Below are 17,716 nucleotides of genomic sequence, written 5' to 3' on the forward strand. Positions count from 1 at the left end.
GGCCGCGGGGCGGGCTGGGTGGGGCCCAGAGCGGGGCGAGGACTGGCGGTGCTTGGGGACGCATCGAGCGCCCAGGATGGGGAGGCTTCCCTCCCGGCCTAGGAGGACTCCGCTCTGGGGCGCACGGGCTCGGACCCCTGCTCCATCCTGCCATGGTCCTCTGTGCGCTGTGACCGCTGGCTCCCAAGCACTTTACCCGGGCCGCCGGTGTCCTTCTGGAGCGACCTAGCGCCCGCCGCTGTCTCCAGCCCCACCATCGCCCCCGTTCCTAACCCACCCTGCCTTGGCTACGGGCCTGATGCCCCAGGGCCACCGCCCCTGCCCTTACCATCTCTCTCCTTTTATCTCTCTCAGAATTTAGTATACACAGGACTGTGCGCCAGGGGTTGCCTTGCAGGACAGTTCTTTAGTTAACTGCTCGCCATTTGTTTGGGACGTTTTCCCTCCTGGCAGAGCTGGGTAGGGCCCCACCCTGTCAGCCACCCACCCTCCTTTCTGGGAGACTCTTACTTCTCGGCTTCCCTGCACCAAGTCTGTGGCCTCTCTGGACTTCGGAGAGACTTGTGGGAGGCTGGAGGCCCTCCCGGGCCCAGGAACGTGCTTCTGGTCCCCTCTGACTTCCAGGCGTGAGAAGATTCCACACATGGACACCTCCAGCTCCTCTTGGAGGAAACAGCCAGCGTCTTCTGGGGAGGGTATTCCCACCAGGTGGCCACACCCCCTGCCCCCTTCTGTTTGCTTGCTTGGTTAGTTGGTGGCTTTAATGCTGTGACTGGGCTCCTACAGGAGCCTGGCACTCACCTCGCCTATTAGGCCAAGTTGGCAGCAAGCGTGCTGGGGACAGGGAATAGAGGAGTCCTCACTTGGGGTGGGGTTGCCTGGACAATAGTTGACTGTCATATCCTGGGTCCTTGGAATTAGACCCACTCTCTGGAGGGGAACTCTGAGGCCCAGCACAGGCACAAAAATCAGTGGCCATTTTCCAAGGAGGCTGGCTCCCCAGTAAGCCAGTTTACTGTTTCTTCAGTAAGTTGTTTGTTGTGGTGTTTGGGGTGTGGCCCTTTTGTGGCATCAGTGGCATTTCTGGGCTGTACTGACCCCACGGTGGAGTCCCCCGGCTGTCTTTCCCATCTTACACTCCTGCTTTCTCTGACTATGTGGGGACATAGAGGTCGGGGAGGGGAAGAGGCCAGGGAAGGTGCCCCCAGTCTAGTAGGCACCTGACTCACTGCTTGGGCCAGAGAGGCGGGGCTCTGGTCATCCTGCCCACCACCCATGCTCCCTTTCATTGGGTTGGCCCCAGAGTGTCCAGGAATACCCCCACAGCGCTGCAGAAGAAACGCCCTGCTCTGGCACCTCTGGCCTGGGGATTTTGCCCCCATCCATCAGCAAGGCCAGCTGCTCCACCTCCAGAGCCTTCCCAGGCTCCTGGCTTCTCTCCATGTCCAAGCCTCTGTCCCCTCCTGCCAGTCCCTCCAGGGCCTTCTACCCAGTCCTTATGACTACCCTCTGCACAGCAGCTGGTCACCTCATGAACCCAAGTCAGACCCTGACCCGCATGGCTCCAGTCGCCTCTGAAACCCTTGTCCTGGTCCACTCCTGTGCCCCTTTGTTCACAGCAGCCACACTGGCCTCCGTCCTGCTTCTGGAACCCTCCATGCTCCATCCTGCCATGGGGCCCTGGCTGTGACCTCTGTCTGACCTGCCTTTTCATCTGCTCACCGCTGCTGCCTCGGCATTTAGGTCCCAGTTTGAATGTTATAATGGAGAGAGACACCCTTGCTAAGACAGGGCCTTCCAGTCACTCTGAGACACATTGTCATGCTTTCTTTGGAAGAGCTGGGGTCTTGCTGTGTTGCCCAGGCTGGATTCCAACTCCTGTGCTCAAGCAATCCTCCTGCCTCAGCCTCCCTAGTAGCTGGGATTACATGCTTGTGTCACCACACCCCACATACTCAAAACGTTATCATCAGTTTCCTCCTGGATCTGTGGGTATCCCCTTCAAGTGTAACTCTCTCCATAACCTGCTGTGCCCAGCACCTGAAACCATGAGTTCCTGAGAGATGGTTGTGGTTTCAGTATCTTGAGGGCTGGGACTCCCTAGGTCACCCCAGCTTCTGGCTGTGAAGACAGCCCTAGCCAGGCCTCCTGTCAAGTTGCACTGCTGGCCCCCCACTCACCCTGAGTCCATGCTCAGCAGTGGTGACCCCCACAGACCAGAGCCAGCTGGTTCCAAAACACGGAGGTTTGTGGCTGGAAGAACTGGTGTTTTGGAAGCTGTCATGATGATTTTTCAATCTACAGCTATTGAACTAATGACTTGTCCTATCTTTTTTCTTTGACTCTGCTCATCTCCCACCTCCCCCTGGGAGTTGCTCACTCTCAGCGGTGAATTAGTGTTTCCCATGCAGTGGTGCTGGGGAGGGGGAGGTTGGCCCCGGCCAGCTCTGGCATTGAGGCAGGTGTCTGAGCCAGTTTCCAGGAGGAAGGCAGGGTGGGTGCCTCTTCTGGTTTGGAGACCAGCAGCTGCCAGATTCTCCTGGCAGTTGGGGTGGCTGTTCGAAGCCAGAGCTCAAGAACTGGTGGGATGAGGCCTTGGATTCCAGCTCTGAGCATTAGCTGAGTGCCAGGCAGCCCTCTCCTTGGTATGCCCACTTGTAGAATGGGGACATAGCACTGGCTACCTCATAGAGGGTTATTATGAGGAACAGTGAGACAGTGCACGTGGAACATTAGGCCACAGTGCCCAACACATAATAGGTACTCAATAAACTGTGGCTGGTGTAATTAGCACCAGCCAAAGGGGGCAGCTGTCCTGCCTTCTCCAAGGAAATGCTTCTGATTCTTGCACCCTTAGCCAGTAAGCCCAGGGGAGTGGGAGCCTGGGTGGGAGGAGGGCCGTGAAGCCCGAGGTAGGGCTGGCGGGAAGCAGGAGAGGGGTTCAGAAAATGTGGCTCTCAGCCCTCTTAGGGCCATTGCTGGGCTGGCAAGTTCCCTTCCTCATTGGCCCAGCTTTTCCTCAATCGCAGACAAAGCTAGTGAGCCTAGACTGGGCAGTGTCCGGACTAGGCACCGTTACCACTCTGGCCCCAGTGACAATTGGCCCTAGCTGTGTGAGTATCTTAGGCTTGCTTCCTCAGGTCCTGGGGCCTGGAGAGAGTGACAGTCATGGTTCCCAGAAGACCATGACTTTTTAGCCTGCACCCCTACCCCTGTGGAAGCATGGTGTTTTTGGCGGGGGGAGTCCCAGGGAGCCTGATTGTGTTTAACATTCTTTTCTGGGAGGAGGGAGGCAAAATGACCAGCACACTTTGCCCAGTGACTTGGCCAGTGGGTTATTCATTATCATTCCAAGTTGATCAGGTAGTAAGATCCATCTATGATTTTATCAGTTCATTCAGTCGCTCACCCATCATCCATCCATCCATCCATCTATCTACCTACCCACCCACATCTACCCATCCACCTACAAAACCAACCTAGTAACCATTCACCATCCACCTATCAATCCATATCCATACCATATCCATCCATACGTACCTCCATCTGTTCTTCCTATTCGCTATTCATCCATGTACCATCTGTCCATGCTTCCCACCATCCATCCATCCATCCATGCATCCATGTATCTTCCTGCTCTCCCACATCTACCCATCTACCCACAAAACCAACCATGATGGTGAAGTAACTGTTCACTATCCACCTATCTATCCATGTATATATCCATCCATCCGTTCATCTATCCGTCCGTCCATCCATTTGTTCTCGTTCTTCCTATCCACTATTCACCCATGCACTATCTGTCCATGCTTCCCACCGTTCATTCATCCATCCACCAATCCATCCATCCACTATTCGTTCATCTTCCATCCACCATCCATCCATGCATCCATCCATCCACCATTCATTCACCCATCCACCATCTATCCATCTGCCCATCCACCATCCATCCATTCATGTACCCACCATTCATCCATCCATCCACCCACCATCCATCCATGCATCCATCCACCATCCACTCATCCATTCATCCACCATCCATTAATCCACCCACTATCCATTCATTCATCCATCCACCATCCATCCGTGCATACATCCATCCACCATTCATCCATCCATCCACCCACCATCCATCCATTCATGAATCCACCATCCTTCCATTAATCCACCCACCATCCACTCATCCAGTCATCCACCACCCATTCATCCACCCACCATCCACGCACCATCCATCCATCCACCATCCATCCATCCATCCATCCATCCATCCATCCATCCATCCATTATCCATCCATTCATCAATCCACCATCCAACCTTGCATCCATCCACCATCCCCTCATTCATTCATCCACCCACCATCCGCCCACCATCCATCCATCCATCCTTCATCCACCATCCATCCATCCACCCACCCACCATCTATCCATTCATCTTTCATTCATCCATCCATCCATCCATCCATCATTCATCCACCACTCATCCATCCACCATCCATTCATCCTTCCATTCATCCTCCATCTTCCATCCACCATCCATCCATCCACCCACCATCTGTCCATCAGTTCATCATCCATCAGTCTATTCACCATCCGTCTACCATCCATTCATCCATCCACCCATCCATCCACCCATCCACCATCCATCCATCCATCCATCCACCCACCCACCATCTATCCATAAATTCATCATGCATCCATCTATTCACCGTCTATCCACCATCCATTCATCCATCCACCCATCCACTATCCTTCCATCTGCCATCCATCCATCCATCCATCCATTCATCCATTGATTCATCCACCATCTATCCACCATCCATCCATCCATCCACCCACCCACCCACCATCTATCCATCAATTCATCATCCATCAATGTATTCACCATCCATCCACCATCCATCCATTCACTATATAATTATCCATCCACCTATCAGAGACTTCTGGAATATCTTCTCTGAGCTGGGTACTGAACACAATGCGTGTTGTCTAACTTTCTGGGGCTTTTGCTTATCTCTATGGTTCTGTCATTATTTCACTCTCTTTCCCTGTCTCTCACTCTTCCTCTGTCCCCATATCTGTCAGTTTTCATCTCCCCTGAGGTCATGCCCATGCCTTTCTCTTTCTGTCTGGCCGTTTCTCTCTCTCTTGTCCCTCCCTGTCCCTCCAGGTTGACTCCCCCTCTCTTCCCCTTCTCACCTGTCTGTCCTCCTCCTTCCCACCCATGCCCTGGGGCCTCTCCCTGCCTTCCCTGAACCCCCATACTGACTCCCCCCAGGCCCCAGTCACTTGGGGTAAATGCCTCATCTATCTCTGTCTCTTCCCTCCACTCCCCATTCAGGACTGATGCTTTCTTTTGATGTGACACCAATGAGGTGATGTCTGGGTTTTGTTAAATGTCATAAATAAATTATGAATCCTCTCTTGGGCGGGTGTACTGCCCCTCTGTGCCAGCACAGGGCCTGTCTCATTGGGGGAGGTTCAAGGACTAACGGCAGCCTTAGCCTGAGCACTCTTTCTTGGCCAGCGTCTAGGGTGGCCCTGAGAACCCCTGGCCCAGCAGTGCCCAAACTAGAGACCACTGCCTTCTGCCCTTCACCACTGCCGCCCTGACCCTCCTGGGTCTCGCTGGGCTCTGCCTGCCATTGCTGAGCACCTGCAGGCTTCGTGTGGGCGCTTTGCATTCACAGTTTCCCCATCGCCCTGGGGGAAAGGCTGCCACATTAGGGCCATTTCACAGATGAAGAGAGAGGCTCAGTGGGGAGGGGACTTGCTGGGGTCACCCCCAGGAAGGGTAGCATGAAGCCTCTGCTGTCCCTGTTACTCCCTCCTCCTGAGCCCCGGTGGCCTTATTCTCTGCTTGGTGCTGGTTGGGGAGTCTGGGTGGGGAACAGCAGGAGCCCCTCTCCCCAGGTCCTGGAGAGAGTGGTGGATGTTGAGTGGGGTCCCTGTCCTTGGCAGGTTTGCCGGCCTTTGCAACCTGGTGATGGTGTTCTCATCCCAGCTCCTGGCTTGGCCCCCTGCAAATCCTTCGACCACCCAGAATCAGATGACCTAACTTTTGCTCCACAGTCACATGCCTTCCCCTTGTTTTGATCACCTTGTGTTTGGCAGGTGCCCTGGCGACTGCGTCCTTGCTCGGCTGCTGCCCCTCCCCAGAGGAGTCGGGGGCTGGAGCCTGGGCCTGGCAGAGCCGTGGGGCTGTGTGCAGGGGGACTAGTGTGGGGAACCAGCTTTGACCCCCTTGAGGGACCTGTGACCTTCCAGACCACAGACCAGCCTGAGTCACCTCAGTGTCCCCAGGGCATACACCGAGCAGGTTTACACAGCGTGGGCTGTTTCAATGCTAGATCTGGGAGGGTGCTGGGGGAGAGACTTCGCAAGGGGGTGGGCGCCCACTGCCTGAGTTCAAACCTGGCTCTACCACTGCCAGCTGTAGGACTGAGATGTGGGTAAATAATGAGGTCCTCTGAGCCTCAGTTTCCTAATCTGCAGATGGGGATAAGAATAGAATCCATCTCTGAGCCAGGCGTGGTGGTTGTGCTTGTTGTCCCAGCTGCTCAGGAGGCTGAGGTGGGAGGGTTGCTCGAGCCCAGGAGGTCGAGGCTGCAGTGAGCCACGATCATAACACTGCACTCCAGCCAGCGACTCTGTCTTTAAAATAAATAAATAGATAAATAAATAAATAAAAGTTGCAAACCAGAAAGAATAGTACCCCTTTCTGAGTTGCTGTGTTGAACTGATACAGATTAATCAGTCCTAGGTACTTTGGGCCTGGGACGAGCCTGGCAGATGGTATGCAGGTATCAGCGACTGCCGCTATTGCAATGCACTACCCTCGGCCTGGCCGCAGCCTGCAGTGGCTCAGCCTAGGCTAGCCTGGGGATCCCGCAGGGCTGAGCTGGCGCGTACTGGGAGCTACACAGGGGCTGGGGGAGCTCTGGAGGAAGCAGCAGAAGGTGCCTCTCCTTCCTCTGGTTGACTTCAGCCCCACCCCGCCTCCACCTCCAGGAGGTGGGTGATCACAGGGTAATGGGTCTTAATTAGAGCAGGCTTGGATCCGTGGAGCCTCAGGCCCTGGAGGGGTAGGGCTGGTGCATGAGGGCAATGCCACGTGGGCCAGGAGGGCGGTGAGGCGGCCACGAGGGGCCAGGAGCTGGCAGGACCAGGAGTTCTGAGGTGAGGTTGCTCCTCCCCGGGGCCGCTCACCTGGCATGGGTGGGATCCTGCCTTATCACTGGCTGCATGCTCTGTGTCTTGGAACCATCTGGGCCTCTGCTCTGTCCCCACCAGATGGAGCCATACGGAGGAGGAACTGGTGGGCTCAAGGGCACAGGCTGGGGCTTGGGGAAAGGCTGACCATGGAGTTGCTTGGATGGTGACCCCCAGGTCTGGTTTTGGAAAGCTCAGGGCCTGCTGCAGAAGCAGAGAGTATCCAAGGGCGGGAAGGGGCTGAGGCTTGGCTGAAGACTGGAGTGTGTGGGGTGGTGGTGGGGGCAGTGTCGCAGAGAATCAGGCGTGCGGTGACCTCAGGGCCACCCACCTGAAGCCATTTGGGGAGAGGAAGGGCCCATCAGAGACAGGGGTAGGCAGGGCTGAGTTCCCGTTCCCGTGTGCCAGCTCCAGAGCCTTCTCAGAGGCGGGTTTCACCAGGCAGAGGCCCTGGGCTCTGAGGTCTTCCGGGAACAGAGTGGGGGTCTGTCCACGGGCAGAGGGTCTGGGGCCTTGTCCTCAAAGACCTGTTCTGAGCATGGGGTAGGGCCAGAGGAGGGATCCTCCTTTGTCCTCCCCTTACCCATGGGCAGATCCCAGGCTTCCTTCCAGAATTTCCGGCAGCCACCTGTGCATGCCCTCGTCCGTTCTGCTGCTCAGGCGAGCAGTCAGTGACCGTGTGCTGGACTGGGTTTCCTAAGTCTGGGAGCACCCTGCTGGAAGGGGACAGCTGGAAGGAAGCAGGAGGGAGAGGCCCCCCCTTGAGATTGCATCAGCCGGAGCCCATTACATAAGCAGTGTTGGGCACTGCCAGGGTGTGGGGGTGGCTCTGCCCAGGCGGTCTCCTGCGGTGGCGGGGGAGGCAGAGGCTGGGTGGTGGAGTGGGCAGTTGTGGACTGGCATCCCATCAGCTACCCCACCACAGACAGCTCCCTGCCAGCCCTGCCACTGCCCCACCGACACCTGCTCTGCAGGACAAGTCTGGGGGGGTCCCTGTGCACGTTTTCAGCTGGTTTGAAAAATCCCCACCTTCCCACACCAGTGATCAGAGGAATGGGACGGGGTCAGCTGGAGCAGCCCAGCCCCTGCCCCTGACCGTGTGGGGCCTGACCCACATAAAGCCACCCGGGGCAGCCCTTGCTGTTGGCTCTCCTGTGTGCCCTAGCCCTCCACAGGGTGCCCTCCCTATGTGGGAGCCCCAAGCACCTGGCCACCCTTGAGGAAGGCCCTGGTGCAGAGAGGCACCAAGACAGTGGTGCAGCCCCCACCTTCCCCTGGTGCAAACTGGCCCTGTGGGATGCAGGGGTGGGAGGGGCGTCCGCTCAGCCACCAGAGCCACCAGTGCCCCAGAGGAGTGGGGACGGTGGGGCTAAAGCTGCATCCATGGTGTGGGCAACGGGAGGCCCGGAGACCCAGGGTAGGAGGCCTCCTGTCCCCCTTTCTCTGCTTAGGACTCTCCGGGGGTCCCAGGCCAGGCGGTGGGGGCCTGTGTGGAGGGTGACAGGTGAGTGCTGGCTGTGTCCTGGGTGCACATGCGTGTCTGTGTGTCTGCATGTGGCGAGTGTGTCTGAGCGTGTGGGCCACGCTGGGGGACGCCTTGAGGCCCTTTTTTTGACCCTAAGGTCCAGACTGCTGGGTTCAAACCTGGCTCCACCACTGCGAGCTGTAAGTGGTTATGATAAAAACAACTTCCTTGGGGGAAGGGCTCTCTGTCTCTAAACTTGATCCAGCAGGGACACTCTCCCCGCTTTCTGGGTGAAAGCTTCCTGGTGGCCCCAGGACCTCTCGTCCTCCTTGGGGTCCCACTCGAAGCAACCCTCAGACTCTGAGTGACACTCCCTGTTGTGTCTCCACTGTCACAGAGGGTCGGGTCTGGGGTGTCCGTGGCAGAGGGTCTGAGGGTCTGAGGCTGAGGGGCTTCTCTTTGCTCCTCGGCTTCCCCTGAGTGCTCCTGAGTGCACAGGTGATGGTAGAGAGCGGGTAGGGCAAGCTGGATGGGGCGCTGGGACTGCAGGCTGGCATGAAGGGCCAGCTCTCTCATGGGCGCTTCTAGAGGACTCTTGGAGGTTCTTCCCTTCTGGAAGCCTCCTTTGCCCCCGCAGGCAGAAGTGTCTCTACTTTGGATGGTTTGATTCTTGCTGCTCTGCCTGCCAAGAGGACCCTCCCCACTGCCCCTCCACGGCTCATGTCTGGTGCGCAGGAACTCCAGGCTCAGCTACCCTTTCTCTCTCCTGATTTCCCAGATGAGGGTCACACCCCAGGCCACTGCTGCCACAGCAGGGGTCTCATGTCACACCCCCCAGGACACTGTCAGCCCTTCCTCTGGGTTGGAGGTTGAGGGAGGCAGACCTGGAACTGTGGCCAGTGTCTTCAAAGATACTCCCCTCCTGGGCCTGCCCGGCCTGGGCCCCCTCGGCCTTTCGAGTCAGTGCAGGTGAGGACAGCTCCTGAACACTCAGGTGTGCTGGGCACAGCGTCTCTCTGTGGACTGGCACAGCTTTCTAGTGCCCAGCTGTAATGCGCTTGGTTTCCCGTTGGGAGTGTGTTGGAGGTGGGGGAGTGTGGACCTGTGTGCCTGTGTGTGCACAGGTGCGGGATCCAGGAGGAGATACAATATGGTCTTGGATTCTCCGTTAAGGCAGCATGCTGTCAAACCCATGGGGTATCCTGGCATCTTCCTCCTGAGTTTGTCCTGCAAATCCCCAGGGACCTCAGGTATGGGACCTGAGTGTCCCTGTGGTCCACAATTCTCTCTCTCTCTCTCTATGTATTTGTTTTTTTTAAGACGGAGTCTCACTCTGTTGCCCAGGCTGGAGGGCAGTGGTGCGATTCCAGCTCACTGCAACCTCCACCTCCCAGGTTTGAGCGATTCTCCAGCCTCAAGTAGTTGGATTTACAGGCGCCCGCCGCCACGCCCAGTTGAGTTTTATATTTTTAGTGGAGACGGGGTTTCATCATGTTGGCCAGGCTGGTCTCAGACTCCTGGCCTTAGGTTATCTGCTCGCCTCAGCCTCCCAAAGTGTTGGGATTACAGGCATGAGCCACCGTGCCCGGCAGGTCCAGCGTTCTCAAGCCGCCTCCTGGCCACACTGTGGTCCTCTCTGTGGAGGGGAGAGATGGGCCTCACTGAGGTCTGTGCTCTGCTCTGTCGGCCCCGACTCCTTCCTGGTAGAGACGCTCTGTTTCTCGGGCAGCGACGGCAACAAGGCAGTTCTATTTGTTGTTCGTGGAGGTTCAGTTTTCTGAATGCTGTCCTGTCAGGGCCAGGTGGTTATTGTCCCATTACAGAGGAGGGAAGGAAAGGCCAGGAGGTGAGGTGATGTCACACAGTCCCTAGAGCTGGGGCTCCTGTCCTGTGTTCTCCCACTTCACCGGGTCTGGGGAGAGCAGGGTGGCTGTGACCTGGCACAGTTGGGTGTCCGGGGTCCCAGCATCCCCAGGGCTGGCGCTGTGCCTTCAGAGCTGTCCTGGAGGAAGCTCAGGAGTAACCGCTGCCACCTTCTGATTTTTCCAGAAGAAGAAGATGGTGGTCTTGAAGGCTTCGATGACTTTTTCCCTGTGGAGCCCGTGAGCCTTCCTAAGAAGAAGAAACCCAAGAAGCTCAAGGAAAACAAGTGTAAAGGGAAGCGGAAGAAGAAAGAGGTGAGGGGCAGCACCTGTGCCGGCGAGTTGGGGTCAGGTGGGGTTGTGGCTGCGTCTGCCCGGCCGCAGAGGAGGGCTGGGGTCCCTGGACCTTGGAGTTTGAGGGTTTCTGAGAGCTGAGTTTGATGAAGAATGCCATAACCAGTTTCTGGTACGAAGCGTTGTGCACGGAAGCCTTTTTAAGACATTGATGAGCTGTCCTGTTTCTGGAGCAGGATGTCGGAGCGTCATTTTTCCTTCTTCCCGTTATCCTATCCTGTGTGGGGACAGGGCCAGATTCTGTCGCCACGGTGCCTCCCTACCTCCCTGCCCCGCTCCCTGCTCCATAGCTGACTCCGTCCCTCTAAACTGAAACCTGAAGAAAGTGAAGTGAGTTGGAGAAGAGAAGCAAGGCCCCGTTTAGGGACAGTTACCTGCAGGTGACCTCTGCATTCCCATCACTTTCTCCCTGGTTCTCGGCTGGTTCTGGATGGGCGAGGCTGCCGCACGCTCCGCTGCCTCTGGTTGGCGGGGTGTGACGGTGCGAACATGTCCCTTGTCTTCCCACGCTGCTGACACATTCCGAGCGTGCTTCTCTGTGCTTCACGCGGGCTCACTTGATCCTCATGACCAGCCCTGGAAATTGGTGGCACGTGAAGGACGATCGCCGGTTGGCAGATGGGGAAACTGAGGCGAGTTTGCAGCTTTAAGTCCTTCCTCCTTGCACTGGCACACTGAGGTCTCTGCCATTTCCTCCCTGTATGTTTTTGGCTTCCTTCTGGGTGTCTCCTCTGATCCTCCAAGCCACCCTATGTTGAGAGCAACAGCAGGCACCTCACTTCACAGATGAGAGCAGGGGCTCAGAGTTGCCCTGGCTCAAGGTCACACAGTGACACAGTGGCGGTACTGAGATCTGAACCCAGGGCTGTCAGCTGCACCAGGCGCCCCTGCCAGGCGTGTTTCTCCTCTCCCGCCTGCCCTGGGGGAACCTGAGGCCAGCTCTCCACCTTTCTTTCCCCCTGCCTAGAGGGGACTGGGCTGGCCCCACCTTGCAAGTGAGAGACCCAGGGAGGTGGCTGGTGAGGTGCGGTGGTGGTGGGGTGACGTGCTAATGCTAAGGGGGTGCCCTTGGCAGCACTGGGCCTGGATCTAGGCCTCCCTGCAGAGTGAGATGGGGAGGTGGCTGCCAGAAGAGCCTAGGGGTGGGTTTGGGGCGTTTGTCCCAGACTGGAGATGCTCCCTGCTGTGAAGGTTTCCGGAGGGCCTGTTGCGGGGGGTGCATTATGGGTCTCTTGTCCCGTGAACAAGGTGCGATCACTGGAAGGCTTTGAGCAGAGGAGGGACTGATGTGACATGACAGCCTGGCAGGCTCCCCTGGCAGCTCCAGGGCCAGGCCAGAGGCAGGAGCAGGGCCCTGGGGAGGGAGAGATGGTGGTGGCAGGGGGCGAGGGTCCCTGCCTTCACCTCTGGGCCTTGGGTCTGTGTCCCATTTCCGCCTCCCTGGCTTGTTTGGGGACTTGGAGGCATTTTGAAGGGCTCTGAACTCTACCTGCAGCCTGTGGTTGCTCCTCTCATCTGGGTGTCAGCCTGGGGACGTTGGGAGGGCAGAGCCTGCCCTGGACTGTGTCCTTGGTCCCCATGGAGCTCAGGGACTGCCATGGAAAGGATGGGGCTGGGAGGTGTTGGCCCCACCCCTCTGGTCAGAGCTGCCCCAGGTGTGTCCTGCCCCTGCACCTCTCACCCACCTCCTACTGGCCCTCCTCTCCCGGCCTCTGCCTTGCCGGGCCCCTGCAGCCCTGGGTTCTCCTGGGAAAGCTTCCTGAGTGTGCCTTGACCATGCCCCATGGCCCCCTGGTCCAGAGCCTGTGTGGCATCCCCACTGCTGCTGCCCCAAGCCCCTGCCCCCACCCCCACCTGGTTTACAGCTGATGCAGGCCTTTCTGGTCCTCCGTGCACACGGCTGTGTGCATGTGTGTGTGTACCACCCTGTCTTCCCCTGGAGAGACCCTGACCCCTCTGCCCGATTCTGCCTGCCTTCTCTGTTGCCCCTTAGCTCTGTGCCCCATCTGGCACAGCGTCGGGGATGGATGTGTGTCTGTCCCTTCCCAGGAACCCCCCCTTACCACTGGGCCAGCATGGGGGCCGCATGGGGAGGATTTGTGAGGTGAAGGGGGGACCTGGGTCTGTGGAGCTGGGTGTCGAGGCTCCTGCCTGGCCCATCATGCCCCAGAGACTCCCAGGCCTACGCTCTGAGGCTCCTGCATCTTCCCCGGGGTCTCAAAGAGGGTAAAGCTCCCTGTCCCTGTTATTTGATGGGGAAGTGGAGATAGGACAGGGGAAGCGGGAATTGTGTGCCTGGAGGTCCCAGGGAAGAAGAGGCTGTAAGCCAGCTCCTTTGGTGAGGGGCTCCCTGAATTCCCGGCTGCAGCCCCTGCCCTCCTCTTCTGCTGCTGTGGCTGCTGCCCCCTGGCCCCAGAGGTCAGTCCTTGTGCTGGGCCCCTAGGGGGTAGATGGCTCTGGGGCTGCAAGGCCCTGGGATGAAGGCACTGAGACTGTCTGGCAGAGGCTGTGAAATCTTGCTCTGCTGCTGTCCTCGCCCTCACTCCTCACACCTGGGCTCCATGGGCTCGGGGCGATGTGGACTTTAGGACCCTGAGGCCTCGTGGTCCATGGCAGGGACTCCTACCTGTGCACCCCCTGCCTACCTCCTCTGAGTTAGAAGCTGGGTGGGAGTCTAGGCTAAGAGGGGCAGTGTCACCTGGGCCTGGGTCTCAGGCCACTGTGCTGGGTGAGCCTGGCTCCCAAATGCAGGTGAAGGAACCAGTGGGGTGCAGCAGAGACCTATGGAAGCCCCCATGCCCCCCAAGTAGGGCTGGCTCCCCTCCCCTCTCCTGGGCTCAGGGTACAGCCCCAGCCCTGGCTAGGAAGGAGGCTTGGGGGGTGGGCAGCATCTGGACAGTGGTGAGGCCTGGGGGCTGGGGACCAGGTGGTCTTTGAGGCCTGAGAGGGCTGGTTCTCCAACTGTCTCATTCCCAGAGCGATGATCACGCTGAGCCTTCCCTTTTCCAACTGGCCCAGGTCTTCCCTCCCGCTTCTTTCTCTGAAAATATGTTTTTGGTTTTTGTCCAGGTCCCCATCTCTCTCTGGCTCTTGCCTGTCTGTCTCTCTCTGGGTCTCAGACTTGGTCGTTCCCTCTGGCCTGTGCGTGGTCTCCACCTCTTTTCTCTCTTCCCCCTCTCCCCTCATTTCCCTCCCTCTTTCATTCGCTCCACCCCTTCCTCACCCTCTCTCCTTCTCTCTGCTGAGATGCAGTTCTGGTTCTTGGAAGGGGAAGGGGGCTGGGATGGACAAGAGGCCTCCGGAGGTGCCCCCTCCCCTGCGTTTGAGAGCCTGGCTCGGGCCAGCTGTCAGATCTTAGGGGGTCTGGAGCATGCTGTGGCCCAGCTGCCGGGTGCCCCCTTGCCCACCTGCCTGGCAGACTTGGGACCCCAGGATAAAGGCAAGGAGATTTCACCCCTCTGCCCCTCCCTGCCTCCAACCAGGTGGCTCCAAGATGATGGGGTGAAGGGACCAGGGCAGGTGGGCCGCAAGCCGCAGTTTGTTGGTGGGGGGAGGCCGGCAGCAAGTCGTGGATTCTGATTTACATAAAATAACCGGGCTGCAGCCGGAACCTGAGCATATGTAGATGAAGCTCCCTGTCAGACCCTAGCGAGCGCAGGAGGGAGAAATGATTTCAACCTGTACTGCAGCGGTTACCATAGCAACCAATTATTCAGTGCTAAATTATAACTGTTTATAACACTGGTGAATGGGAAGGCTCCTATTTCATTCTTCCCTTTTCCCTCTCAATCTTGAAGGACCCCAAATGGAGAATGACCGACTCTCCGCACCCTTCCTTTTGAGTTTAAATGCCTCCTTTTTCAGGAGATGCGGTGTGTGTTCGGAGCAGCGGGCCTAGAGGGAAGGGAGATGGAGGTGGGAGGCCTCCGCCAAGAAACATCTGCGGAGCTGGGAAGGAGGAAGGGCGGCGGGACTGTCCATTGGGATCCCCAGGGCCTGATCGCATGCTGTGCCCGCAGCAGTGTGGGGGCTCAGAGCAGAGACCCCTCCTGCCTGCCCCTGCCTCCTGGCACACATAGGCTGGGCATAACATTCAAGGCAGCTTTGCAGGTGGATTCCATGTGGGGACTCCACATCCGCTAAGACTCTTCTGCTAGCTGATGGAGCGTCCCCTGTAGTCACACCTAAGGCTGCTGTAGCCGAAAGGTCAGTGCCCAGGTCGAAGGCCAACTGTCATCTGGATCTTCATGCCTGCAGTGTGGTTTGATGACCCTCAAACCTTAGGGCTGGGTTGGTTCGGGGGCTTAGTTAGGGAATTACTGGTCTGTGTCTGTGTCTCCTCCCCCGCATGTGGCTTGGTCTATGAGCCTCTCTGCATGTTTTCAGATACTGAACGGCGAATCTATCTCTCGTTCTTGATCATTGCTTCCCTTCTTGCCACTGGATGATGCTTCATCCCTCCAGGTCCCGCTGATGGGCCACTGCTCTGCTAGGTGTTTTCAGAACTATTTGCAGCTTTCTCTGCAAGGAGAGATTTTGGAAAAACACCACAAAAAGGAGGCCTAGTTCTAGAGTGTCAGAACAGATGGATGCAGGGTTCTGCCCTGCACCATCACCCTCAGCCAGCCCCTGGTAGGGGAGGAGGGCTCCGATGAGATCTGGTGCAGGTGGGAGGCCCAGCTATGGGGGATCCATGTGGTGGAGGCAGGGCAGAGGCTCAGGGCAGGGGAGGCAGGTGGGGACTTAGGAGTCAGACCCTTCTCTTCAACTGGACTCTCACCAGTACAGGTGGATGGAGGAGGGAGAGAAGTGCACCTCCTTCCAAGAAATGAGGGCTTTGCTGGCTTGCCTGAGCCCCAGTGGGTGACAGCAGGGCAGGGGCCACAGATGGGCAACAGACATGCCCGACGTCACCTGAGCCCATTCCGTACCAAGGATCTGTGCCCTCCTGCCCTGCCACTTAACTCTGAGTGGACACCGGGCGAGCCTTCTGTCAGTGTCGGGCTCGTGGCCTTCTGCCAGCCCTACTCTCCCAAGCTGGTGTGCGCTGCTGCTCCTGCCAGACAGTGGAGGCTGCTGGAGGTGCCTTCCCCTCCCTATCCCTCCCTCCCTCCGGCTCTCCCTGGGCCGCCACTCCTGGTCTCCCCTGCAGGTCATCAAGGGGCCTGCTTGTCATCAGATGCTGGGTTGGCGCCCCACAGATGTGGCCACAGCAGCCCCTTCTTGTCCGGGTTCTGCTCCCTCTGAACCGTGCTGCCGCCCAGCTGCTGGCAGCCTCTGTGCAGTTAGCTTGAACCCAATTCCAACAGCAGAAATGTGGGGGTGACTCTGATGTGTCCCCTCCAGCTTGTCATCCTGGCTGTATCTTTGGCTTCCAAGCAGAGCTGGGGTCATCATGGGTCGTTTGGACATTTTCTGGGCATCATCAGAATCACAGCGGCCTCTGGTGTCTACGGTGGGCGTGGTGGTGTCAGGGGGAAAGGGTCATTCTCACTGCAGCCTGCTCTGGCTTGGCCGAGTCCCCTGCCCAGGACACGGCAAGGTGGCCCAGCCCTAGAGACCTGGGTGCACGTCCCGTTGTGCACCCCGCCCCACCCCGGCTCAGAGCACTGCTTCTCTGTGCTTAGGTTTCTCCCATGTCAGAGATATTCAAGGCATTTTCTTTTCTTTTCTTTTCTTTTTTTTTTGAGACGGAGTCTTGCTCTGTCGCCCGGGCTGGAGTGCAGTGACCAGATCTCAGCTCACTGCAAGCTCCGCCTCCCGGGTTTACGCCATTCTCCCGCCTCAGCCTCCCAAGTAGCTGGGACTACAGGTGCCCGCCACCTCGCCCGGCTAGTTTTTTTTGTATTTTTTAGTAGAGACGGGGTTTCACCGTGTTAGCCAGGATGGTCTCGATCTCCTGACCTCGTGATCCGCCCGTCTCAGCCTCCCAAAGTGCTGGGATTACAGGCTTGAGCCACCGCGCCCGGCCTTTTTTTTTTTTTTTTTTTGAGACGGAGTTTCACTCTTATTGCCCAGGCTGGAGTGCAGTGGTGTGACCTTGACTCACTGCAACCTCTGCCTCACAGGTTCAAGTGATTCTTCTGCCTCAGCCTCCTGAGTAGCTGCGATTACAGGCATGCGCCACCATGCCTGGCTAATTTTGTATTTTTTTTTTAGTAGAGATGGGGTTTCTTCATGTTGGTCAGGCTAGCCTTGAACTCCCAACTTCAGGTGATCCGCCCACCTTGGCCTCTCAAAGTGCTGGGATTTCAAGCATGAGCCACCGCGCTCAGCCTCAAGGCATTTTCTTACAGTCTCCCTGTTTCCATCCTTTCTGGCATCCCCAGTTCACAGACGATGAAGCTGAGGTTAGCTTGCCACAGTGACTTGCCCACGTTTCAGGCTTGCAGGGGGCAGAGCCTCCCTGGGGAGCCTGGGACTCACTGGCAGGCCATGCAGGATTAACCATGGGTCCCCCGACTTCACGCTCGGTGGGTTTGTGGGGTTTGTTCTCTGGCCGCTGTAGGCCCCCTAGGGCCCCTTCCTCCGTCCAGCCCCCCAGCCTCTGTCCGTGGTGCTGAAGTTCATGGCGGCCTCTCTCCCTTGTCCTTACCTTTGCTGGGGTGAGGGCTGCGGGAGAGCGTGTCTCTCAGATCTCCTGAAGGCCGGTCTCTTGAAGCTGGCCAAACTCTGACTCCCTCAAGGGGACATGGACATCACTGTCTGACCTCCACCTCACCAAAGGACTGAGGCTGAGCCTGGGAGCTGTGGCTCCAGGGCCCAGCATCTCCTCCAGCCTTGAGAGTAGGCTCCCAGCCAGTGGCCGTGTCAGTATTCCCAGAAA

The 17,716-nt window shown here is 57.8% G+C and overlaps 1 protein-coding gene across 1 annotated transcript in view; it reads left to right on the forward strand.

The window, feature by feature from the left end:
* The first annotated feature begins 9,866 nt into the window (after positions 1-9,866).
* CHD5 (chromodomain helicase DNA binding protein 5) overlaps positions 9,867-17,716 on the forward strand; it is a 66,860-nt gene continuing 59,010 nt past the window's right edge. Inside the window, exons 1-2 of the mRNA XM_011938314.1 lie at positions 9,867-9,924; positions 10,724-10,851. Coding sequence (XP_011793704.1) covers positions 9,867-9,924; positions 10,724-10,851 — 186 coding nt within the window. The remainder of the gene's footprint in view (positions 9,925-10,723; positions 10,852-17,716) is intronic.

The sequence above is a fragment of the Colobus angolensis genome, unplaced genomic scaffold (assembly GCF_000951035.1).
Source record: "Colobus angolensis palliatus isolate OR3802 unplaced genomic scaffold, Cang.pa_1.0 Scaffold170, whole genome shotgun sequence".
In the NCBI taxonomy this organism is placed as follows: Eukaryota; Metazoa; Chordata; class Mammalia; order Primates; family Cercopithecidae; genus Colobus; species Colobus angolensis.